The sequence below is a fragment of the Opisthorchis viverrini genome (genome assembly GCF_000715545.1).
Source record: "Opisthorchis viverrini unplaced genomic scaffold opera_v5_31, whole genome shotgun sequence".
In the NCBI taxonomy this organism is placed as follows: domain Eukaryota; kingdom Metazoa; phylum Platyhelminthes; class Trematoda; order Opisthorchiida; family Opisthorchiidae; genus Opisthorchis; species Opisthorchis viverrini.
In genome coordinates, this window is record NW_008751688.1 from 863,861 (window position 1) to 890,824 (window position 26,964).

Here is a 26,964-nt window from a genome sequence, read left to right on the forward strand (position 1 = left end):
GTCGTTCCATTCTGGTGTTTGATAGTTTCACTCACAGGTGGTTTCTGGGGACCGGTCGCACGGATCAACTGAAATAATTTCCGGGCATTACCGGCTTTCTGGGCCTCTTCCATTTCTTTGGCTTTCTGTGTCCACCATACTTCACGATCAGATCGCAAGCTCACTTTCACTTGACGTCTAATAGCTCTTCGCACCGGGTTATGTTCGAGACCGGCTGGGATATTTCTTCAAGATTTAAGTAGTGTCACCGTTCGGTCTGATATTCAGTGCTTGAGTGCGCCTGGTCGGGTCGTGCCACAGGCAAAATTCGCAGCACTATGCAAAGAGGTAGCAATCTCGTCCCAGTATGAGTTCACATCTGATGGTGGAGCACTTGGAAGAGAAGAAGGAAGAGGATTCTTGTAAGTTCGTCTGACATCCGGATCTATTAGTCTTTCAGTTGCCATGCGATGACGATGATGGTGAGCTCTGACAGAAGCATGCCCGATGAAGTCAGCGCGAGAATCTCAAAGGACCTAATCGCGTTTGCTGATTTGCATCACTTGTGGCGTCAAAAAGGCATATTATTGAGTCTAAATGGTCTCGTGTACCAGACTACGTAAGGGCTGTGTTGTTGTGTGGTTGCGAGACGGCCTCTGAGGACAAATGACGTGAGATTTCTTCAGGCTTTTGGCCACCGATGCCTCAGAAGCGTTGCTGGTGTTGGATGACGTCAATCGATCAACGAGGTGATTGGAAAACGGGTATTTGGCTGTGTAGCAGGTACTTTCGTCGCGGGGAACATCCAGCACCATAGACTACAATGGTTCGGCTATGTTCTGCGCATTCTGAAACAGTCTACCTAGGTGAATGTTGTTCTACGTGCCTTCTTCAGAATGGCGCCAACCGCAAGGTAAACAACGTATAACTTGGCAAAAGGGTATCAATGAGATTACGAAGAGTTTGGATGTGTTGGTCTTGTGCGCCTTCCAGGATGGGGTCCCCGTGACCTCACCTGTGCTTGGATAAAAACATTGCCGGAAATGGCGGCTACTCTATGTCAGTGGCGTTCGTGCTGTCATTTTCTTTCCAAATTGTCTGATTTAGCGCTTAGATGTGTAGGTACCTCAGAATGCTTGACATAGGCCAGCACTGGTTCCCCTCACTTCCTCGCTTTTTCTCTCTTCTTTTCACTCTAAGGCTCCAAATATAATTAGATGAACTTTATGGTTGTACAGCAGCGAAGCACCGGTGTCGACACCGATGTTGCTATCTGTGATGATGATCACTCGCGCCACAAGAAAATTTGCTTACCTCAGAAACCGCAAATGTACCACTACAGCTGGTTAATCATGGATCAACTCATTGATGGCTATATTTACAATAGACTTCTCAGCATCACGCTGGTCAGTGAACAGACGTATGAATGACTTGTCAAGCCTGTTTCATCAACCGCCCACCTCAATCCTATTGATCTCGGTGTTAGGCTTTAATCAATTCATTTTTTTAATGGAGTTGAACCACGTGCTCTCTGATGGTACCTGAGCCCGATCCCATAGGGTAGGATTGGATCGAAAGGAAAACTAATGTCATGCGCAACTGCATACAGTAATTTGAGGCTACACCGTGCAAACGCCTGTTTCTCAGCTTTCTACGGACCTGTGCTTACAACGGTATGTCGGCGTTCGCTTTTGGGAATCGCAACGAAATGCACAGTTAATCTCAATTCGGCAACCAAAAACCTGTATGTATAAGTAATGTTCAGGTCGATCTGCTATGTGGTGATGAATAATGTGAGTGTAGGCAAATGAAACAATAATAGAATGGGACCACTATCTGCGTAACTTTGCAACTTCAGTGAACACATTTGATGCTTGACTAGTTGAGTCTCTGGTGCCCTCGCCTCACAACCTAAGGCCCGTTAATTTTTCCATGTCTCGTTTGTAGGTAGTCCTTTATTGGGGCTTCAATAAGTGGAACCTGACCAAACAACCGGTCACTCAATCAAATTATCCAGCGTAGCTGGTCTAGTCGTATTTCACTCACTTATTTCACCTCTCTTCGTGCTTGATCGAGTCAGTCCGTTTGTCCAAAGTTATACTGAAAGCATTTTAACTCAGCTTCCTTCCATAATGCACTGCGGTGATCGATAACGTGGTATCTCCCCTGAGTGTCGGAAGTTCAATTCCTCGTCGGTGACACTGGGTTCATTTCTTTGAAGAGACCCATTTGCAAGAGATTTTGGTTGCTTTCCCCTATCATAACAACGATGTTCAGTATATAGATAGCTCCGTAATTAAGGTGTGAATTTACTGAGACAAGGTCATGGTTCGAACCCAATCCCGGCATCCCGACTGCTTGTATCTAGTCTTGGATAACCTGGAAGTATGTTTGCCCTCGTGTTTCATTCGAGTGGCACGGCAGCCAGGCACCGAAAAAGTGTTACGTCTGAACGGCTGTTTGTTATTGTTATAGTGAGTTGTATACTTGTGTTGTTTAGATCAATATGAGGCACTCTACGCTGTTTTATATTTGCTTTTCTTTCCGGAAGTATAAATACCAGGCCTAATACGCATCCGACCTTTTCAAAACACAACTGCGTAACATACCACGTTTCTTTTTCACATCGAAGACCAAACGTTATATTTATTGTATCCCGCTCGTATTTCAGCCTACTCTGGGCTTATTCCTAGAAACTCAGCCTTACCATTCAACCGATTTAGATGTTTGATGCTGTCAATTTTTTTCTTCGAATAACGGATACCGCAGGACTCGAAAGAACACTATGTTGTACTCTCGCTATGGCGTTGTAAAATTTATCCGCCAAACACACGCATCTACCAAGTCCCTAACTGTTTTAGGTAAGATCTGTGAATTGCATTGAAGATAGCCCCATTTTAGACCACAATAGTGGAAAAACAAAGGTTTCTCCAAACGTTCAAAAGACCAATGACTGTTCGGAATACCTCACGTGGTCAGTTATTGGGGATCCGAATGCAAAAGTCGCAATACTTTTACGGCAGGGTGAACTGATCGCGGCGGAAAGACAGCTCCTCCCTCGCCACGCGCAAATTTTGGGAACTTGTTTGTCGTATTGGAAGAAAAACTTTACGGACAGGAAGAATACTGTAGTAGAGCATCAGTCACATTTGAATCAGCCCAGTAATCCATCCGAATTGGAGTTGAAATCATTCTCAGTCTTGAAGCAAGCACTCGCCAAGGTTTATGCATCAAACTGTAAGCTGATTGCTTTTGCGGATACATCCGTTGCCGCTGGTGAGGTGAGTTCTGAATTGCGTATTATTGATGTTTCATATCTCTTCAGTTAGGTGTTTTGTTGTGTGTTAGGGGCGAGATGGCTCAAGCGGCTAGAGCTCAAATTCACTGACCGGAAGGTCCGTGGTTCGAACCTGACCTCTGCCTCTGGACTTCCCCTGTCTAGGCTTGGGCAACCTGGCAGTCTCCCAGCCCTCGTGCTTCCTTCTGGTGGCGTGGCAGCTAGGCACCGAAAGTGTACTAAAGCTGAACGATTTTTTGTGTATTTAATTCATATATATATATATATATATATATATATATATATATATATATGTCATCAGACGAAAGTAAAATTACGGGTAACAGCGGACCCTGATGTCGATTGACCCCCCATGAAGACTACAGATACTGTTAAAGTCCAAGTGCCTAGGACAAGTTTGTTTCATGGATTCAATCTTCAGTTGAAAACGCATCGTTTCAGCTATTCGAGGACCGGCAACCCAACATAGGGGCTTGGAGCACTGAACTACGCAATATGGTGATGCCTAACTGGGGACACTGTAGATCGTCTACCAGTCGATAGTAGTGTGGCTCTTCCTACGAACAAAGCAACCTGTTGTACGGTTTTTTTTTCATTATACCATTTCAGAGAATCAAACCTAAGAGTAAAAGAGAAGCCTCCTCACCTCCAAGTGAAAAATGCACTGTGGAAGTACTGTGACGTTAACCTCGATTCACTAGTGGATAACATGAGTACTTTCCCTGTATCTTCTTATCCTATCAGCGGAGATCTGTCAACGTTAATTGTCTTGGCCAATCATTCAACCGAAAGTACGCGCTCAGCGCCATCAGCTACGGTTGCATTACCCCTTAGGGTATCGGAGGTGAAGCATAAGGTCAATTAAGACACGACAAATCGGATTAGTCGTTCTCCCAACCATTGTTGTCGCGATATTAGAATACATCTCTGTAGATTATTTATATTTCTCATTCCAGTTTACCTACGTAACATATACTTCCCCAGGTCCTGCATCCATGGGGTAGAACGGGAAGACTGGCTAGACCGGGACCTTGGCTCGTTCTGGGCCATGAAACATGTTCCAATTAATGAAAAGCTTTCGGCATCGTCTTTCGCCTGACCGTTTGGCAGACCGTGATATCCAGGATGTTTTAAGGTTCCAACAGCTTCGAGACAAAGTAGCTTATTGTGAACAGTGCTCCTCTGCTTATTCCACTGATTGAAAGGTCTTCATTTTGGCGCTGTTAATCTCCAAACAGATCACTGCAGTGTGCAAATTGCAAAATTTACCTGACTGTAGCTGCTCGGGATATGAGTGCGCAAGTGGGTATACTAAGCGCTACTAACACTCAGCGAGAATCGAGACACACGGACAACTGCGAACGCCTGCTGCAGTTATATGCTGACCACAGCAACAAGTTCTGGAGCAGCCTGGCCATATCATGCCCTATGTAAGCCGACCTCAAGCGCAGATAACTCAGTGGTTAAGATAATAACTTACTAACCAGGGGTCCATGGTCCTAATCCAGCACCTCAGTTGCCCCTGTTGATACTTAGACAACCTGACAGTATCTCGATCATCGCGCTTCCTCCAGATGGCATGACAGCTGAACATCGAAAAGTTGTTACAGTTGAGCGATTACTATTATACCGTCTAAATTTTTGAACGTCGAATACGTAACATTTATAAGCACTGTGCCTTTTAAGTAGTTTGGTAACTGGTGGAACTCCGTTCACTAATTTGGAGATTCATCATACAGAGATATTTTTATACGGTGCTTACTCTCTGTGACGACTACCGAGACACATTCTTTTGCTTCCGGAGATTGTTCACCTCCTGAAGATGTTTTTGTGAGAGTTAAATGTATTCCTTCCAGATATACGCATTCAGTGGCTGCATCATCATCAGTATTCGCCATTGACAATAATACACCAGTAATGCATACTGTGCTTAACTGCTGTGCAGTCGTAAGGGGGGATAGCTCTATTAAAGAGTGGAAGAAAGCGAGGGGTGTCGAATTAGTGCGGAGTTTTATATCCCTAAGAGAAACTGTCAAGAGTAAGGTACCTAAATCTTTGGAGTGAGGATTGATCAAGCGTCCTCCGCAAGCTTCAATCAACGATCCAGATAGTCTGGCTAAGTAATGGCAACATGCTCGCCAATGGGATCGGCTGAGTGCTATGTCCTGTAGGGTTTCAACCCACTTGTAGGATCACGTGGTCGCCAGCTAGAAAGCCGCAACGATTCCGCAGCACTTCAGTTTGTCCGTAACTACCTTCATTTCACGTTGCTATTTCGTGGCCTGTTCACCGTAAACCTTACCAGTATCCAGTCGAGCATTGAAAATCAACTAGCAAACGTGAGGCTATACAAATACTTACGCAACCCGCTGCGGCAGTTTTAGGATTACTCGAAGTTTTCAGTCTGTAGCATCTAGACAAAGAGAGCCTCGTAAGCCCAACAACTGTATTTGGACCCTGCATTTGAGATCCAGATATTCTAGACGTCAATCAACAAAGTATTCGGAGTAAATGCAAGAGCAGTTTGTTGGCCTATCTGCCTAAGGGTTCCCACTTTAAAGGCTACAACCAAAACGGGAGGACGAGACCTAAACAGCGGACGCAGAACGGTAGATGTTAGTGATGGCGTGCAATGTGTCAATCCCACAGGTGGCTGACTGACGTGCCTGAAGCTGGGATCTACATAAGGATAATTGTCAAGATGGACAGGTCAGGAGCTAAAAGATGACAATGAAAATAGATGAGAGATGTTAGTAGTCCTATATTTGTGCTCATCAGCCGTGCTTCATGCACCAAGTAGAGCAACCGGGCTGATGTGGCGTGGTTGTGTGTGGGACAAGATATTGCCAGGGAGCCCGATCCCAGAAAATAAAACGATTAGGTCCCCAACTATAGCTTTTCGCTCAAAAGCTTTACCACAAGGTAGTTGTAGTTGGCATAAAACCACTTCAGTAGCCCAAATTCTGAGGAATGTGTTTCCACACTTGTTTCGGCCCCCAACCTGGAGGTCCAAGAAACTTTGTCATCCATTGACAACTTTGTGGGAGGAACTCTGTGGATGCTGAACGGAATCCTTCAGTATAGCAACGAGACATGTTGCATTTGGAACATTCAAACCCGTTATTCGGAGCCAGTTGGAAATCCATTCAGGAAACTGCTGACAATTTTCACGCATCTGAAAGTTGCTATCTCTATTGTAAGCTAGTCAATCGGTAACTTGATTAGAGTACATAATATGCGCCTCCCTGTCCAGTTACAGCTCTTCCCAGAGAAGCTACTGCAAAGTACTGCCAGGACAGAAGCTAGCTAATGTACCGGACGGTGACCAGGTTAGACAGGCTTACTTCAACTGCTTGCCTCAACCCTTATTGTAAATACTGATGTGGGATGATTAGCCCTGGCATCTCACACAAATCCACAGCTTTGTTTTTGTCTCATTACTCAGTTTTTCTGGTTCGCAACATTGCCCTCGATTCATGTCATTCTCGTTGGTGGTCTTGATATAGTGCGTGGGTCAAGCCATTTTTGGTAGATGGGCCTCTTGAAATTCAAAAGGTCTGAAACGGTGGATGCTGGCAGTGGACTGTCTTAGAGGGATTACTGTACCGTCATTCACTTGTCATACTTCTGTGTGCCATTTTGTTTGACTTTCAATCATTCGTTTTTGATCGCTTTACTACACTATTGTTTAAACACATAAACGAGGGTTATTTGATGTCATTGGCCTAAATAAAATTCACATACTGTGTTCGACCCTCTTGAGAATAGCTGTCTCGAAAACTCAATTGTGAGCTCTCCACAATCCGTGGCTTGGGAGGAGTTGATTCTTCTAGCAGATTTCTTGAGAGGAAGCCGTGTAAGAAGCACCAAGTCACCTTGGAGGAAACTACTCACAAAGTTGTTAAAAACTCAGCCCATGAGAAATTCAGCTGAGACTCATTTGAGTCCTGAAAAAAAAACAAATTAGTGTGCAAATGAGTGTATTTGAATTGTGTAAAGAGATGTTTATCTTATGCTCCTATAAAGGTAATGCTTAGCACGGATTCGCGACAGTGCGATATGGTTTTCCACTGCTGACGTCGCTGTCGAGGCCGCTGGAAAATTCTTCAGGTGGGGACGCTAGTGAGAATTAGACTTCAGATGAATCAACGTCGCGAAAAGGTAACAATTGCCCCGTATGTCAGACGGCTTTTGGTGCTTGTCGCATGCTGGGGGCGAAACTAGTCCACTGCTGAGCCAAAAATTCGTCTTACCCTCTTGCCAATATTTGTGCTTGTTTTTTGGGAACAAATCCATCTATCACAATAACGACAATGGGGAAGCAGCACTTATCTCGGTTTTACGATTGTTGCGTTTTTGGCACCCCAATTCATCCATATTCTTGTGTCTTCTTCATTGCAGTATAGTCAGTTCTTACGTTTGTGCAATGCACTTCGACGCGAATCAAAAACTAACAGAGGCCTGTTGTCCGGCAAAATGCTCGTCTCACCCAAAATCTACGAGACCCTTGCGTGCTACTTCGCTAACAAGGTAAATTGATTTCATGTGCGATTGCAAACTGGACTTTATCTGCAAAACCAAAGTTAAGCTCATCCACGTTGCACTGTTAGTGGGGCTATTTTGCATTTCATCCTTCGAGTCATAGTTTACGATGCTGGAAAGGAGTAAAATATTGTGCAGCTGTTTCGGTTCCACTTTTCTCACAACCCCCCGTGAGTGGTAGCCACATGTAGCCGCTCCCTTAGATGGTCAACCTGCACTTGGACAGGATGCAATGCCACGCACCCCCTAACCGCGCACTTCATATCACGTGACCTCGTGTTAACTTACTTCTTGAGTGAAGTCTTCCAGGTTATAAGCTTGTGTGGCGTTTAGGGTACTTCTTCCCCAGCAGACTGTTTGTACCGTCTCTTTTTTCACGAGAAACTATTGTGGTTGTTCCGCCTAAAGTGAGGCACATCACCACTAAATGAAGCTGAAGAAACCATATGAAGACTGATATTCATCTAAGGGTGATCTCCTTAAGAGAGTGATTTTGAAGCTTCAGTCCTCTTTTTAATTTTACGTCAAACAGCTAAGCTGTTGTAAATCGCCTAAGGTCCAGTCTGTTTTCTCTTTTGGAGGATATCCGTGTTCGCTTGATTATGAACTATCCTTTCACTCGAAAGGAATTTTTATCCCTGCCCACATTTGCGTTGGAAAAATGTTGTTTATTATTACTTAATTTGGACCCTGCCTCTAGCTGTAGTGCAGCCCAATGCGTAGAAATCGTTAAGTTCTACCTCTGGAGCTTCACGAATGACCTTTGATCAGGCCCATGCACCGTAGGTTTTCGTGTTTATACCTTTGGAATGCCGAAAGCCATATCAGTATCCACCTTCTATTTTGAAAATCATCAGCTTCAAAATATGCACAGTCTGCTTTTCATCACCTGAAATTTATATTTACGTACTACAGAGCCAATTAATTGGACAGCAAATGTAGTCTAGAAACAATTAGGAACATCTTTCTGTAACTGCCCAATGCGAATACAGGGTTAGCGTGCCCGGTGCCACTCCGAAGTGCTCTAACTTGCAGGGTCAATGGCTACATACAGCCCACCAGTAGCCCTTTTCTCCTCAATCAGGTTTTCATCTCAGGAGTTACTGATACAGCGTTTATTACTGCCTACTTCACTCTATATTTTAACAACCGGTTAAAAATATGTCGGGAATGACTCTTCACTCATGTGAGTTGGAGTTTTTTGCCACTTGAATGGTTTTGGGCAGCTATTTGTCGAAATATTTCGGTACCGGTTGCTCAAATTCAGCTGATACGCGGTGCACAATCAACTATGGCAAGGGAATCGTGCATGTGAGGTGCACCATTTCTTGAACTTTTTCCCTTGTAGTCTTTTTCGCAACTCTAGTTTTACTGTTAACTCTTGAACGGGTTCATCTGTTTTGAGTTTTCGTTCTTTTACTCATCCTCATAAACAGGCGGATTGGCTCAGTTTGGATGGTTTACTCAAACGCATGGAGCAAGACGGAATCACGGTTACTCCAATGATCTACGTGTGTGCCGTCGAATGTTTGGGACGTTTGTTGGCGCTTCACTGTCCAGCTACGGAGAAATCCACCATCGCTCCAACGTTCGCATCCCATTTTCCTAATTCTCAGTCGATCCGCGATCCAGTAGTGCCCCACAAACTGGCATCCAACTCTAAGGAGATAGTGCACAAAATTGAACATATGCTGCACCTTATTGGACAGAAGGCAGAATCACAGGTCTCTTTCGCTTCTTTGTGCGGCAGATTGTATATATTTTTTATGGTGTATTGATTCACTGGCTTTCCCACGTTTTTATGTATTCAGTTAAAAAACGCTTATTTTCGACAGATACTCATCTGCATATCTATTTGGTTTTCACGGGATACTCAGCTGAATCTCTCGTTTATCAGTTCGTCGAACGTTTCCACTCATCAATTGGGAATTTAAGTTGTCTCCTTGCTTATGGATAGCTGGACGATTTATTGAGCTTTTGCTCTCGTTCTCTCCTATCCGGATGTGACCAGTGTTAGTTCTTTACTGAAGCTAGTCATCAGTGTATATCCTCAACCCTACCTGTACTTAACCACGGTTCACCTTACAGATTCTACCATTGCACGCGTGAACAGGCTCGCCTGATACCTGGCTTGGATGTCGTCTCACACAATGGTCCGATAATTGTGCTGTCGTGCTGTTCATCAGCATTTTTAGCTAACGACACAGGTGGTTTGGTCCTGCTGGATAATTTTGGTGTATCTAATTGTATTTTTGGGGTTTGTTGAACTCGTATCCAGTTCATGTACACCGGTGAGTAGGCGAACGATAAGGTGCACGAAGTGTCGTTGATATTCAGATGCGTAATTCCGCATGCGTGGAATTACTGCCGGAATTATTTAGGTTCGGTTGCTCACGGTTACAATGAGTTTATTTGACTGTTACAGTCCTGACGCAGTACTCACATGTACTTCGACGTGATTTGTAGGTAAAAACACCCTCCTGTTGACCGCTTCTAGGTAGTTCTTTTTTGTATTGACCGCTCGCATTTCACCTTTTTCGCTATCAATGGTTGTAACCACGAGCGCTGAGTGATGAGCGATAATGTGCTTTGAATTCCCCCCAACACACAGGGCGTCGATATTTACCAGCAACTGTTGTGCATGCCGCGCGCGCCGGGTACGATCCATCATGTTCTCCTTGGATTAGAACGTATTCAGAGACGGTCAGTACCGAATGGTGTATCCTCGAATCGTCCGGAACGTACGATTATCTTCCCCTATGTAAATGAACCCAAACAGTCCGACCGAATCTATCCAGTTGAGAAGCATTTGAATACCGTACAGGTGAGCGTTTCCTTTCTCGGTGTTAGGCGGAGTCGATACGTTTTCTCGTTCAGAGGTGCCTTTTAAGTGGTCTTTTACTCGCGGAATTACCCTAATACGTGATGGCGATCAATTACTTGCCTACTAGTCGGCGAAAAGTAATATTAACCAACATCAGATTGGCGGAGTTTCACAGAACCGTTCACCAAAGGAATGCTGCTGGACGCATATTAGCCCATTTCCAAGCTGTACACACTGCGAAACTGCGAAATTAATGGATTTACACTGGAGAAACTTCCAAGCGAAGCGTTGAGGAAACATGCCACGAAAACAACCAGCACTAGGTAGCAAAAGCTCGAGAGCACTTTTTTATCTATGGTTACTTTTGCTTATCGTGTACGCTGATTGCCATCTGTAGCTTCGGAAGCTACTTTAGTCCTTTGTTAGCCAACGACTGTGTCCACATTCCACTGAATTCGCACGCAGAACGAAATCTCGTTTGAAACGTCGAAAATCTGATTGTCTACAACTTTGTCTACCATTCGGACAAGGTGGTACAAATTCAATTCTTTCACCGCAAAACTTATAAAACTGTAACAAAGCTATATAATGGTACGCTTCCATCGTTAGCATATGTCCAAAACAACGTTACCAGTCAACAAGATAAAGGCAGTACCAAAGTAATAGATCCTTCTGAACGCAGTGTACGGGCTTGAATGGTGCCTCAAAAATCTACAGTCTGTGTGCCACCGGAGTTTGGTTCAAAACGTAGAATCTCAAAAGTTGTACGGGCCTTCGGTGCGAGACATGAAGAAATCCAGTCAACACAGAATCACATGACACGAGCTGCCCGATTGAAGAACAGATGGTGCCACATCCTACCCAAGTCACACTGTTGATCAACCGCGTGTAGCCAAAGTAGTATAATGTTTATCTTCTAACTAGAAGTTCACGGGTTCTAATGTCCAATAGATTCGTAAGACTCAGATTATCCTCAACAAGGCAGAAACAACCGTACGTGCCCCACGTTTTTCCACAGTAACTTGACTTGCAGGATGAATTCTTGATTGGATGTTGAAAAATCCACTAACTATCCATGAACTAAAAGATTGACTGTCTGTAGTCGATTCGTATGAAATGAAGGCTTGATGTTGGGCCTGTCTGTTCCAGTCTGTTATCTGTCTGTAGCAGTATTTTTATCGCATGATTTTCATGATACGGAGACTCTTTCCGAACTAAACGACTGATAAGTATCTGCATGTCCCTCTCTTGTCACTCCAGCACCGAATGCGGAATGCATTTGCTGGTGCCATTCCTCAAAATGAGGATTTGCTGACCTGTTTCGAGCGGCAGCTTGCTTTGGAATGCAAAGGCGAAGTCAGGATCCCACCAGTGCTCCCGCCGTACCCAATGAAGGACAGTATCAGCTCATTCAAAAAGCCCTTGCCAAACATGCTTAAAAAGCGGTTGGTAAGTCTATAGCCCTTATCGTTTCGTTTTCACCGTAGCGAGTTACATTCTATTGCCTGCCCACTTTTTGCAATCAGTTCGGTCGATCTATTATCGTATACACCAGAGTTGGTGTTGTACCTTAAAAATTCGCATGTTTTTGTATGTATGTGGCCAAACCCGGCCGTATAATATTCTACGGGAATCTTACCCTACAATTCCACAGCGTGCGGATGTCCTAGGTCTCTATGTGTATTCATTTGTGGGACACGATTTACTGATCATCGTACTGAACTAACTGAGCATCATCTGACTTTGACTTACTGCACATATTAGTAGGCACTCTGGCAAAATGTCTAGCAAGAATTCCAGCATCACAGCCGATGACAGCAAATGAAAACACATCCCAACCAAGGCATACATTCACGCTCACAACCACACAGATGTAACACACCCATGGTGGTTGCATTTGACAGCCCTTATTCACTTGGTTGCAAATTCTTGAAAATGCACGCCATCCACAACGTCGGATTATAATGGTTTATTTCACAACTCTGCCTTGACTTAGGCATAATTTCCATGACTTTCCGAGGCTTTCAAATTGACTAGAGTTCGCTTCACTAAATTTCAACTGGTCATTCTACTTACGGTCAGGTGGTAGTGGGAATCAGGAGCGAACTTTGAGCGGGTTGGTGCATTTCTCTAACAGGAAATTTCCGACTCTATTTTTTTCAGCGTCACGCTCTGTTGGAAGAACAATCTCGATGGCGTATAAAACTGCTTGCAGGATTCAAAGATCTTCTCCAGCGACTTAAACGAAGTCATACACGTGCGTTCATTCACCCCTCAACGTGTAATATTCAGATAGACGATTCCTAGCACGACGCGCATTGAGCACTGTTCAGATCAGTTTTGCTTCTTATTAGGCTGTGGTTGTCCGAACTCAGTATTTAACTGACACTCCATACTCTGAATACAACTGCATCTGCCGTAAGTATGAGAGATGCACTGTTGTTATTCGCTGAATGGTGCTGTGAACGGATATCCCGGTGTTCAGCTCAGCTCACTTTTTTATCCTGGAATATTTGGACAAGCCGTATCAGTTGCGTTTACCAGGTTGTGGATGACTCGACCCACTCATCGAACTGAAGCATTAAGCGAATGCGATGAAGAACAAGATCCTCTGATCATCAGTATTCGAATAACCGACCTCATTTTCCTAGATAGACATATTTTCAAGCAACCAGTCGAGTTAAATTTGTTGGGATAACTTGCCTCCAGCTGAAATAGAATTGTTTAATCGAGATTTCTTCTCGTAACTGAAGAAAAAATGCTGAAAGGTCGAGAAGCACTGTACAATTTATCCATTTTTAGTGTCTCATCCTCATTAGGTATCATCAAGTGTGCATCTCACGAATCCCTTTGGAGATTCGAACCCGTGGCCTCCTAGCTAGTAGTTTGAATACAACGGACGGTTGATCAATAGTATAATTATCCAGCGATTAGATGGCATATGACGCCATACTTCCTTCAACCACAGGATACATGTCACGTGGTCACACCTGTTGACCGGCCCCTAGAATGAAGACTTCTCAAATAGAGACTTCACTTGTCGTGTGAATTATTCTTCTCAGATACCCATAGATTGTTGATAGTTTGAGGCATTGGAGTTCTCACTTGAGATTTTGTCCTTAAGGTGAAGCTAATCTGTGTTGAAATGCCGAGAAGCACTGTGCAACTGTTTCATCCTTGTTGCTGCTCATCAGCTCTAGGGAGATTCGAACCCGCGACCTCCCGGTTGGTAGTTTGCACACTTAACCTTCCGACCACGAGCTGTTGATCAGAAGTGTAATTACCTCACACTTAGATGGCATGTAGTGCCACTCGTCCTTCAGTCAGAATTGTATGATAATCGGTTTGTAAACTAAGACGTACAACCAAGGGTTTCCAGTCCACCCTTGATACTCCGTTGATGTTAGACATGACTTTTCCATAGAAATATTATGGTTGCTGGTTATTCGGCTGCATCATCTAGCTAGCCTGGTTTAAATTGATCCAGGAATGAAGTCATGAAACGTTTAAATCGTTCGAACTTATTGTTAGCTATCTAATAGTGGGTGCTTGCAAGAGTTTTGCAACGTAACTCCGTGAAAGATTATGCACAAGCATGCAATCGAGCATAGTTGGTGCTGGCGGAACAATGGTTACCTTGGTGCGCCTGACAATCTGAAGTGACGTCTACACCACGACCGTAGATCCCCTCTGTGATGAATCAAGATACGCTTTAACCTGACTTCCGACCATCATCATGAAGAATACCGACGCATCAGTGGAGCCAACTCGTCTGGTTGCTGGTTATTCGGCTGCATCATCTAGCTAGCCTGGTTTAAATTGATCCAGGAATGAAGTCATGAAACGTTTAAATCGTTCGAACTTATTGTTAGCTATCTAATAGTGGGTGCTTGCAAGAGTTTTGCAACGTAACTCCGTGAAAGATTATGCACAAGCATGCAATTGAAATGCAGTAGTCCGTAGAAAAAAAGTAAGAAGCGCTGAAAAGCTTTAGTTAGAGAGTTCCACCAGTGCGTATCTCGCGTACTTTTAGCCTTCTGTAATAGAAACTACAAACCTTGTCTTTATTTACAAATTACTAAATCTGCAGAATGGATAATTACGGATAAATACGAGTCGCACTCTGACCATACCCTTCACATACCGCCGTCCTCCCTTTGTCTGTTGAACTACATACCTTTTTTCAGTATCAAGCCATCTCGGGAGCTTTGTTGATATTCTATGACAAATGCCATAAAGTTTAAAGATGCGAAAAGTGTAGTATTATCTCCCGTGGATATGAAAACCCTTCAAGGGATATTTCAAGTCCTGTCAGTCAGCCGTGAATTTTATCGACCATGGACCTCGATTTTCAATGCGTCAAGCGTCTTTTCAGATCAGAGTTTGTACGGATCTCTTGAAGCTTGTTCGGTCTTGGTGTGGTTTGTAATAAGTTCTGTTCACGAAGCGTCAATGAAGATGCCCTTAATCGGAAATCAACTCGTAATCTCTTCCTGATTATAAACGTTTCTCGGAGCATATGCCATTAGTAAAATTTGCAAACCACTAATGCCCAGTCACGTCCTTTTGCTTGTTTTCAGGCGACAAGATAACTGTCTACCCGTTTTTGAAGATTCTTCCGGCACCGCACTATGTTGATTTGATGATCAAAGTACGTACTGCCCCTCCTCTCCCGTCCTTATTCCTTACGTCAGCACCCGTAAAGATTGGTTGGAAAGCTGTAGCACACAAAATACCTACATTTTATCACAATGGAGCACATTTTTAATGGGATACTGGAGCAAAAAACAGTAACCCAGCAAACGCAGTGGGCCGCTGTACTCCGTGACATGTTGATCCAGGACTCTCAGTTAGACACTATTATAGGTGCATTGCACTGATAAATATCTCTTATATTGGTGGACGTTCTTTATGTTGTGATTTTGTTTCTTTGGTTTATATTCACACTAGTATAAACTTTGCACTTGCTCTTTCCATCGCTTCCGTATAGGGTATTAAAGACCTTACTGTATACCTGTAACTTGGCTGGATTACAATGGATTTCTATTCTTTCATTCAGGCAATCGACAATGTGGCGCTGAACTCAACCCTACAACACGTGAGCTCCACTTTAGTCTGCATGGATCTAGGCCGTCGTGTTCAAGCTGCTTGCGAATTATACCGGAAGGAGAAATTAGGTGTTTTGGATGAGGTTCGTTTTTTGTGTTCTCACCTGTTCCACCTTCTTCCAACCGTGATGCAGTAGACGAAGTTGGATAACAGTTTCTAATGCCTTTTCACCTGTTTCATCCTTCAGGTCCTGTAGCTAAGTGAAATTGGTCGAAAATCGATCCATCTTTATAGTGTGTATTGCTTTCAAAAGACTATGGAGCGTTGTTAGCGGGTCGGCATAAAGTGCATACCCCTCGTTATATAGCACTGGGCTCTTTATGCACTTGTACAGACTGGTGATGTGACTAGTTTTAGATCTGTTGCTTCCACGTCATGACCGCAGTAGAAACACACTTCTTTAAAGTCTGTCTCTGAAAGCTCACCTAAGTGATCTACTGCGGGAATTTTGGATGATGTGTTTCCACTCAGCTCTTGATGGTGTAGTGCGTCGTAAGGTATCTCCTAGCATCCTAGTATCCCAGTTAGTCAGTATTCCAGCATTTACCCACCATTACCTTAGCAAACAAGATTTTTAAGGAAGCACTGCTGTTTCGAAGCCACTGTGCTCTTAGTGGCCGCGTGTTTGGATCATATTTGACCGGCAAAACAGCACTTGATCCCTTACTCTTCATTATTCTTCAACAGGAAAACTCCCAAACAAGGGTTACTCGAGGTTGTTAGGCGCAAATGAACTGACCAGGTGGTCCGTAGTTCGGGTATAGGCTCGGCATGTCGACTCCTCGTTTTCAGACGTGAGACGCCTCTCAAGTATCACGGCCCTTCCGGCTCCTGAGTAGTTTTGACTGAGAATCCTTTGCGAACTGCACCCTGCGCAATGCAGCACACAACGGCAAACAAATTTCTGGCTGGCAGTCAGGATGGGGAGTAACAGCACATTTGTTCATTCGGTTGGTTGCGTGCCGTGTCTCATGGGGTTTTCATCGCTGGGTCACCTGAGCCCCAACCAGGAAAGCAAATGTAACCTACGATACTCCGTTTCTTTTACGCTAACACGACATGACCTGTCTCCTGTATAAGTGAGACAAAAACAACTATTTGGTGGGCGGAGATATTAGGCTTTCACGGTGCATGTCCCAAACCTACCGGGTCTGATGAATTTTATGTGCTGCCGCACCATTTCCCTGAGGATATGTTGCCGTCCGCTAATTCTGCTAAATCAAGAAGGCGCCGGTGATCTTAGGTGAACTACTGTTCTGCGACCATCGAAGTCCACCTGGTATATTGTTGCTGCAAAAGTGAATGGAGCTTCTGTTGCAATATATTGGCAATATAACTTTAAACTACCTGAATCGACTCTGGGTGCTTGTTCTCGAATGATGATCATTTTCAAGAGGATTTTCGGAAGGTCATGCAGGATATTGTCACTTGTCTTCATTGTTTTGGACATCGCTTACACAAGGATTAAATTGAATGCTATTAAGAGTGCTTTAAAAAGCAAGGTTAAAACGGGTCCGCCATTAGCGGACGACATTCAGGTCGCCGAACAACTCATGCGGTTCGGGTCGAAACAACAACTGAGTTATTCTGTGGACTGTCTCATCCATATGCCTCCATTTTTGAGCCAGCATTCTAAAACTGGACGTTACACTTCCGAAACCGTATTGCTTACGCCACACGGCACATTATGATCAAGAAGCTAAATCCCACACACAAAAGCTTCTCTGGATTCTGTTCGTTCAAACAGTTTTCATTTTGCTTATGCGTACACTGAATTCTTTCCAACCTGGTGAAACAGGTGGTTCGATTCTGTGAGTCAGCTCTACTGAGTGACACTCCATTGCTGGATGTGTTGCCTTTTGTTATACTGTTTTTGGGAGACGGGGGTAGGCAGCACTGTATTGCGATGACTGCAGCTTCTTGCATTTCTCGATCCCACAACAAAAACGGCGTTTAGAATATGATGAGGTGGTCCTAAGTTATACGAACGGCCTAATCGCAGTTCTAACGAACATGCTATCGACCTGCAGTCAGAAATCGGGTGCCAACACCCAAGTCGGAGAATTTTTGTTTGCTATTGGGGAACCTTCACATGAATTAGTTAAACAGTGAAGATCTGCTTATCTAGTAAGTCGGTTAAGTACTATGCTATGCCACACTTCGACCCACGATTGACCGCATGCTCGTTCCTTATTCGGTTTTGTTTTCAGTGTTGTTCTAAATAACATTTGTTGCCCCACAAATGGGATAACCTTACCATACCATTCGTTTGTGTTTCAGCTCAAACAGGTTTACACTTCTTACGCAGAACAGTTTAATCGGGAAGATATGCCATTACCGCAGTTTCGGCATATGTGGCTTTCTGTGACAAAAAGTCGCGTGAACGAAGGAGCAGTCAGTCTGGTAAGTAGCACAACAAACCCATCTTCATTTTTTTTTCATCTAATGGCTTTTTTGAACCTCGAGGTCGTTTCTCGCTTCAAATAAATTTGCGTCCTGCGCGATCATATCCACATTTCGCTGAGAACACTTGAGCACGATAGTTTCTGTCTGATCCACCCAAACTAGCGTTTGCATTAGAGCAGCCACCAAAGGTACACAACGACTACAACGGGCGCTCGGCGGATACTGTAACATGATTGGCTGTTAGGCCCACAGTTTCGACAAATCGGAGCTTGACTTCTTACTGAACCGGCGAGCGGCACGATGTTCTTACCAATCGCGTGCGAGCCAGGCTTGTTGGCCGTTACAGTGCCTAATTGCCAGTGGTAGGGTTATTTTGCTGTAGAATTCCGCCAAAGCCAAATTCATGTGCAAATGACAGTGTGTGACTGCCAGGTTACACAAGCCTAGATAGGAGCAGCCGATGTTGGATTCGAAGCACTAGCCTCCTAGTCAGTAAGTTCTTGCCTTAACTGCTGAGCTATCCGAGGTGGCATGTACACAACGTCATATGAGACGTATTTTCAGTTATGAAGACATGAAATGACAATCGTATTGCTTCCGTATCCAGTATAGACGATGGAGTTTGACATAGTTAAGTGCACATGCAGCAACCCTTTATCCTCAGTATATTTCGTGACAATTGCTGTTTCCATTGAGCCAAACCAATGTTCTCCAAAAATACCAGTTATCACAAAGTGCTCTGTTTTTTTGGATCTGGACACCATCAACCAAGCCTACTACATAACTTATGTCTCAGGGTAACAATCAATGGATACAGTGAAGAAATTCTTAGATAAAGATTTTTCCAGCGTGTGGTAACAACGACGTTGCCTGCCAGATTTGGCAGACAACGTAACCTCGGGTATTATTGCATCAGAGTGATTTCAATCACCGTCCCACACGTGGTTGGCGATTTACAATAATCGTTCTTCACATTCTTGGGAAACGCCTATCAGTCACTTACTTTCGCTTATTTCGAGCCCTATTCACTTACCTTTCTCAACATTATAATATAGTATCTGTTGGTCTATTTTATTGATGTTATCACGTCTTTTTTTACATTGTAAGAATGTTTGGTATATCCTCTGTACACACACTGCTGGTCTACTTCCTTCTAGTTACCTTTATCAAATTATCGCCATTCACCCGACTGCGCAATCATGATATCTTTTCGATTGATGGCGAAACGTCTGCAAACCAACTGAGAAGCTCGTCGAACAGGTTAAGGGCACCCTGATCACTGATCAATAAGTACATCCTGGCTCGACTCACAGCCTTCAACGAGTGGTGGTCGGTCTTCTGTGCTGCAATGATCCTGCGGGCTATACTGGCTGCAACTCAGTTCCTAGGAGTTCAGTCATGCTAGGAAGGCCAACGGGGAGCAGTCCAATGGAGATCAGCGAGTTCGCGTACTGCAAGTAATCGTGTTACGAAGCAGTCTGGGGGTAGAGTTGTCGCGTCCTCTCCGGTAGGGGTGTCAACACAGTAAGACGTTTCCCCAAGGTGACCGGCTTGCCCATATTCATGGAAACCGGTGCTTCCTTCCCGCGAGGAAGGGTGGGTTAGTAAAAGTCAGTCCTGAGAACCACACATTCCGATCGACCAAAATTTGACCGTGACCGCCAGTGCATCATTGAATAGAGATAATAGATAATCGTTCAGCTTTAACACTCCTTCGGTGTCTAGCTGCCATGCCACTCAAAGAAAGCATGAGCGCTGGGATACTGCCAGGAGAAGTTGGGAGGCCGAGATCAGGTTCCGGACCAGGTTCCGGTCAGTAAATTCGTGCCCTAACCACTGGACCACTTCGCCCCATTTGAATACGGTCAGAATACTTTTAAAACCAAGGAGTCTGGTGCTGCTCAAAAGGCACCCGCTGAGTTTATCAACTCAGTGCTTAATGGGTTTACTTGAATTTATTGCCAGTACCCCTTGATTTTGATGTTCGCTTTTCTAGTGCTTAATAAATCAACTATTCTGTTCATCCGTAAGTGGTTCACCAATTGGATTGAACGTGTGCTCTCTTTCTTTACGGCTCTTCTCTGTTCCTTCATTCTGTTAGCATCATGATTGGCCGGAGTGGACGCCCTTCGTGCAATATATGGTGGGCCGCGCTTTGTACAGCCTTATATATGACAAGTTGAAATTTGACAGGAATCGACCAATCCTAGTTCGTCATCAAACATTAGATAATCTTGCTAATCGGACTGGTCCCAACATGAAAGACGTTTCGACGGCATCCCCTAATCTCATACGATCCCAGGAATCGCCATTACTGTTCGAAGTGTTTACGCAATTTGTCAGTGAAATGCGTATGGAAGTGAAGGTGAGTGGTTTCGATTTCGTCGTGATGAATGTCTTGCCTTCTCGAGTAACACTGTTCCGTTGTACTCTCTCCATAGATACTGGGTTGGGCAAGCGCCTATTTTTTCTCTCTTTCCCGTCCGTTCTTTTTCGTCTTATGATTCCTTCAAATGGACTAAAAGATACACAAAGCAACGTCATGAAAGCCAGTCTCTGTCCGTGACGAATATGAAAACCCAGCTCTCTTGCGCTGTGTGGCTTAATCAGTCCTTTCAGCTGTTACAAGCAGATTGACTAGTCGCATCGCAGAGTACTTATGGGACGTCACCCTTCTGAGTACACGGTGTGTGTAGTTAGTTCTATGTGCTTAGCTTGTCTTACGCCCGCGGAGTAGTTCACCCGTCACCTACATTCATTTGGGCATCTGTGTAGCCGCTGCCATCACGTTCACAATGAACCATTCTAAGAGATTCACCTATCGGAATTAATCACGGTACTCGTGCCCAAGTCAACTATGGGATAGTGTCCTGACCGCTCTCTTTGCCACCTTGAGAAACACTCGCTTATAAGTCGCGATTCGAAGTTCGTTTTGAATAAAATAGCGGAACTGTAACAAAATTGTATCGACGCACGGAAACATTTAAATACTTTGCAGTAGCTCGAGATAATGTAGAGTTTGACCATTTTAATTCCTTTTGGGGGCGGATGATGACGGCAATCTCTCTTGACTTACGAATTCCCCCATCCATGTAGATCCACCCCACTTTGGCCAATTGGTACCGAGATGCCGAATATCCTCCATTGAGCTTCCACCCAGCCGAGCTTCCCATGCTTTGTCCTCCAGTCCCTTGGACCGACTTGCACGATGCTGGATATCTGGTCTCACGCAGTAAGCCTTTATGACAATTACAACGTATCACGACAGTGTTTTGAGCACTGTTCGTTCTTTTTTCATTTTCACGTGCTTACACAGAACCTTGATTGTATTCCAAATACCAACTCAGTATTCTCTGTATGTCCATAAGATTATGCCACACGGCTCATGCGACAGACCCGTGCATCCCCAGTCGCGGAACCAGCTCTTGACGACGATTTGGATTTCGATGCGAAACGTATTCCATCGGTTCTCGACGCCCTCAACTGTTTGGCATCCTGTCCGTGGCGAGTGAACGAGCCGGTAAGTATACACGTTACTCAAATAAATTTTTGCATGATGTTAACCTTACTCAGCATCCTTATATAGTGGTTAGATTAAGCCACCGGCGATATCCAATACCGAAGCATTTGCATAACAGCCCTCCACGAGCAAGTAAAACGGGGGTTCGGACTACAATACCCAGATTAGGTACAACCATGCGGAAAGGGAGATGACCTGCATGGTGGTTGCCCACCTATTCCTCACTGGCTAGTAAAGCTTTTTGGGATATAAGGTGTGTAGGTATCGGTGAATTAGATTAGTGTTGACGCGGGACTCAGCTAAACCCCAGCTAAATCTCGTGCATGCTTTTTTTCAACTAAATACGTATAATATGTATGAAACACTTCGTGTTTCAGTTGGTGCGATATTCAAGATAACGCATTATTTTTTCACTTCTTCAGCAGCTCGCTACCGGTTTCACCATTCTTGGGGCTTGTCAGACATGCAGTGTCCCCAGTTTCTGTTGACCTTATTTCTTACTTAAACACAAAATTGACAAAATACGCTCTACACAAAAGAGCTATCGGTCAGCCAACGGCCTGCTAGACTATCATGCCTTCTTGGATGGTTATTGAAAAGTACCATTGAGAATCATCATGTTATCGCTTAGAATTCCTTCCTTCAACAAGGGCAGCAAATTAGACCGAAAATATTCTCTCTTATACACATATATATATATATATATATATATATATATATATATATCTGTTTCAAAAGGACAGAACATCATCACGGTTGAACCATAATGCCACCTTTGAATTCCGGTCGGATAACACAAGTTCTCATTAAGCTTATGCTAAGCCTTTTGAAATCCAACCACATTTTGACATTTCTCAAGTTCGTGGCCCGGTATTTATCAGATCCTCCGCGCGGATGGAACCTCTTTAGCTTACCCACTGAGGAATCACTACAGGTGGAAGGAAGAAGGCCTTCGCTGCGAAGTTATCTATTAGAAAATGCCAACTGAAGAGTTACAGACTATTGGACAGGGAAGCAAAATTCTCATATGCATCTTGTTTACAAAAACTGAACATTCATCTTCCCTTGAACGCGTCTTCCTGAACTTTCGTGGAAATTCATTGACTGCTGCTCAAATCCAAGCAAATGCGACTCCACAAGTTCCGTCGTAATAGATCTCACTTTCCAAGAGACGCAAAGCATATTTACGGGAAAACGTACTACTCGCATGCCCCCCAATCAGTAGTATCACCGTTACACAGGTTGTAGTCAGCATAAGTCTGTGGTTGTCGGGACAAAGAATTGAACGTAATGCACCGGGATTCGTTTGATACCAGTAAATGTTTCAGCTGTATTCTGTCCCTCTATTTCGCACTATCAAGATAAAAATGCGAAATTTGGTTTCTTCTGTTGTCCTCTCCACTTGATCCACTTAGCTTTCTCCAGTCTTTCTTTTCGTACGTCGTTCCCAACACAGATCTTGGATGCACTCATCAAGGTGGCTCGTGCGGGAGGAAGTCGTAAGCTCAGCCTCCCAGAAATTGTCAGACAAACAATGCCTTCTCCGTTGTCGATCACCAAGTGAGTAATTCCTGATTCGCACTCCCTGATGGTGAACCATAATGTGCCCGTGAAAATCAGTTCTCGTGTTATTTACGGCATTTTGGAATCATCGCGGTCTTCTAACCTTATGCCTTATCTTTGATAAGGCGTTCACAATTATTGATTGTTGATCTGCTCGCCGAGCTTGACAATTGGCTTGTAAACGTTTCGTCACCACACGAGGAGACATCATCAATGTGCAGTTTTCCCTAACGCTGTGAGACACAAACTAAGCGATCTGATGGCGATTCTTTCGGTGATTAGTCCTCAATGGACAGTGCAACAAGGGTGCTCAACCGCTCTAAGTTGGCTAATATACGGACTGAATACACCTACTCTCGTCTACTTTTTGAAGCCCAGCGTAGTGGATGGTTAGACTCGAGTGTATTGCCGTTAGCCGGAAATCCCTTGTCAGGTCAATACAATGATCCACAAACTTGGTTGAACGGAATCATTCTTGCTTGTTAGGAACTCTATCATCAACTATATACTATATATATTTATACCTCTTATTTCAAAGCCCTGTATGTACGCTCGACCGAAGCAACATCTGACACTATCGAATGTTCGAAAGACGTCCCGTTCAAGATCCTGGATTGAATCACGCGGTAGTGAAGGAGCTGAGTGGAATGCTAGGTTTTGAGTTGGTAATGCACAAATGCCCGGATGACTTATGGCCAACACTACCTATGTGATAGATTAACTAGTAACTATCAGTTAGGTTGTTGCATGACTCAACTTTATCACGAATTTATAATGTGGGTGACAAGTGTCACTGTCTTACGTGTTCGAATAAAATGCATACCTCGGCAGAATTGGAAACCACCAAACAGTCTCAAGTATCTCCTTGGACTAGTAAAGCTATGGCTTCCAGATTCGGAGGGAGTAAGTTGAAAGTTTGTCTTCATTTGCGCTGGACTGCTATAGTATGTGCAACCAGTCTATACCCAATTGAAGCCGTCAAACGCTTGGGAAACAAATACGGAAACCGCGGGTTTTTGTTTTACCACGAAGGATGAAATTTAACAAGTTTTCACTATCAATTTGTGGTCGAGTTGGACAATCAGCTCATTTCTGGACAACACCTCGTTAACCATAGACTTGCTGGCAGGAACTACTACGGTTTCGCTTTACGGTTCCCCTCCCGCGTCTCAAAAACTCCGAGGAATCCTTTTGCGGTCGGTAATCTCTGATCTATATCCTCCATGCTTTCAAAGTGCTTATGTCGACACCACTCACCTAGAAGTTGATTCGGGAACATTCTAAGAAGCTTGTGAAAGAGGTCCACATCAACTGGTTTACATCTCTCGGAGGTAGATAAAGAGTCTCATCATTGATTTTTTTCTAGTTTTGGCTGTGTTGTGCAACCGATTTGCAAGTATATCCAAACTACTGGTTCAAATACGAGTGTTCGCCGCTTGTTCTTTACGGTCAATCTTCCTCATACGGGGGAGGAAGCACCTGTGGCTCCCAGTGGATCTGCTGTATTCGCCTAGAAATTGAAGCGTGAATACAACAGCACTTGGTCGTTTGTTGCTTCAGTACTCAAGCTTCACGGTGCAGATTAGTTAGTGACAAACGGCTTCTCATGTATGAATTGGTAGGCATGCATTGACTTTCCTCGTTTTCAACATCCTATTCTACATAAGTCGTGTACGTCTTTGTGGGGTTCATAAAACTTCGACATACCTCCAAATGCGGGTGGGGTTTTAAGGTCTGCAGCTGCTATACACACTGTGTTGTTCAGTGTGCACCGACCTACATCCCAACGTGTCGGAATATTGGTACCTCAAATGCCGTTGATCAGGTGGTAGTTGATCTGTTCACTGAGGTGAATACTTCGGTTGCACACGTTCCGTCACCATAGAAGGGGATATCGTCAGTGCGCACTTCGATAGCTGGTTCCTGCACTTCGGTTGTGTTTATTTACTTTCTAAGGCATAGTGGTTGGTTATTTGAGGATTGTTTGGTTCTTAATTTGATTTCAGGATTGGCGTTCCGTTGTGATCTGCCTGTCCTGTATGTGGTTGGTTCGTTTCAGGAGTTCATTTCCTTCATTCCAAATCGACCCACTCCTCTTTTCCTGTCCGTTGCGTTTCATACGCTCTTCATGCCACTTAGGCACCATCTACTTTTCTTTTAATCGTTTCTGCACATCAAGATCAGGAGGACATTGATTCAGCTGGGACTACGTCCATACACTATCCCAAGAAAGAACCAAGAATTAACCCGAATTTTCGCGGACTTGCTACTCAAGTGAGAAAGCCACCAACAGACACATTGAGGTCGACCCAGTTTGTCAGTCTCTCAAAAACAAAGAACTTCGAAACACTCTAGCCTAAAACCGTACAAGAGGCGAATAGAAGACGCTGACAAAAATTAAAGCCAATCCGCAACTGGAAGATCCAACGAAATATGAAATGAGAGTTGCATGGAAAAGGCACTTAATGTGCCGGTCAAGAGCCACAGTGAAGCAGAAACGTCGGATGAACCAATCAAACACAAGAAGGTAGACTACTAAAACTAGGTGCCGAAATTGAGCTATTCAATAAACCAACCAGATACAATGGGTGCATACCACGTCGCAATGCTAATTCCGAACTGACTGGTCAAATTACGTGCCAGACAATCCTCAAACCACCGATCACTGCTCTCTAAAAACTACTCAAACGCAACATGAAGTTCAGGAATCACCCAGCCAATTATCCCTGTCCTGACTGGCGGGTCAATCAATCGTCACGACCAGGACAGTTACTGGGTCGTCGTCCGATGAGTAGGGCACACCAATCACATCGCTCAAGTGTGAACACGTTCGCCCGTTCAGACGTGATAATTCAGATGCGTCCAACGGGCGTTGGTGGAGTAGTGGTTACACGCTCGCCTCTCATGTCAGATGTCCGTGGTTCAAATCGCGGCACGGCCATTGGATATGCACTGCTGATGAGCTCTAATAAGAGCGGAACTCGAGTCCAGTGCTTCCGGTGTGGACTCACCGGAATAATTACGCCAGAACAGGAACACGGCCGTTCAAACGAGAGTGGTGTGGCTATGAACAAAATACCTATTCCGCAAAACCCCAAAATTGTATCCCAAATGAGCTACTAATATTTAGACACATTACCTCAAATGCGTTTGTTGGTTATTGACCAGGTGGCAGCCGGCCTCTTTCCCCAGCATGTCAGTTGGCCTGAAAACGTTTGGTTACCAGACATCATAAACACGCATTCTACCGCGCGCTGCTGATGTTTCCTTGATTGGCGACGAAAAGTTTGCAAACTAGTTGCCAAGCTTGATGAAAGGCTTGACAACCACCCGGTCGTATCGTTTCAACGGTTTCCCTTGATCTGCCATCGGATTTCTTCAATCGAATAACGAAGCAGCGCAATTTTCATAGGGAGTTGGATATACAGGAAGTGTTTTTGAACTCAGGTTAGGGAATCCTCCAGATCTTGTGAGCACTTCCTCGTGGACACACTGTTTGTAGTGAAAATAGCTTCAGGAGTATATTCGGGGGACAAGCGTGCAGGCGTCTGTTGAAAGTCGACAGCCGGCCTAAACATTGTGTTATAACAATTAGCACTGGCACCGACAACTTGTTTTTCAAGATATCGGCGTCACTTGTCTCTTCCTTCAATTTTCAGCCTAATAACGCATCTCCCCCGCAATGGACCATGTGAGTATTTCTGGGCCAGCCATCAACTGATT

At 44.2% G+C, this 26,964-nt stretch overlaps 2 protein-coding genes across 2 annotated transcripts in view; one reads left to right on the top strand and one right to left on the bottom strand.

The window, feature by feature from the left end:
* The window catches only part of T265_02564 (hypothetical protein), a gene marked incomplete at both ends in the record, with an annotated part of 47,128 nt that overhangs the window by 3,017 nt on the left and 17,147 nt on the right, over window positions 1–26,964 (bottom strand). Inside the window, 3 exons of the mRNA XM_009166843.1 lie at window positions 7,172–7,224; window positions 15,856–15,942; window positions 21,235–21,396. Coding sequence (XP_009165107.1) covers window positions 7,172–7,224; window positions 15,856–15,942; window positions 21,235–21,396 — 302 coding nt within the window. The remainder of the gene's footprint in view (window positions 1–7,171; window positions 7,225–15,855; window positions 15,943–21,234; window positions 21,397–26,964) is intronic.
* T265_02565 (hypothetical protein) overlaps window positions 1–26,964 on the top strand; it is a gene marked incomplete at both ends in the record, with an annotated part of 41,579 nt that overhangs the window by 1,957 nt on the left and 12,658 nt on the right. Inside the window, 12 exons of the mRNA XM_009166844.1 lie at window positions 2,841–3,260; window positions 7,679–7,807; window positions 9,256–9,543; window positions 10,431–10,643; window positions 11,904–12,092; window positions 12,807–12,900; window positions 15,224–15,294; window positions 15,703–15,834; window positions 18,033–18,155; window positions 20,260–20,523; window positions 21,255–21,390; window positions 23,094–23,238. Coding sequence (XP_009165108.1) covers window positions 2,841–3,260; window positions 7,679–7,807; window positions 9,256–9,543; window positions 10,431–10,643; window positions 11,904–12,092; window positions 12,807–12,900; window positions 15,224–15,294; window positions 15,703–15,834; window positions 18,033–18,155; window positions 20,260–20,523; window positions 21,255–21,390; window positions 23,094–23,238 — 2,204 coding nt within the window. The remainder of the gene's footprint in view (window positions 1–2,840; window positions 3,261–7,678; window positions 7,808–9,255; window positions 9,544–10,430; window positions 10,644–11,903; window positions 12,093–12,806; window positions 12,901–15,223; window positions 15,295–15,702; window positions 15,835–18,032; window positions 18,156–20,259; window positions 20,524–21,254; window positions 21,391–23,093; window positions 23,239–26,964) is intronic.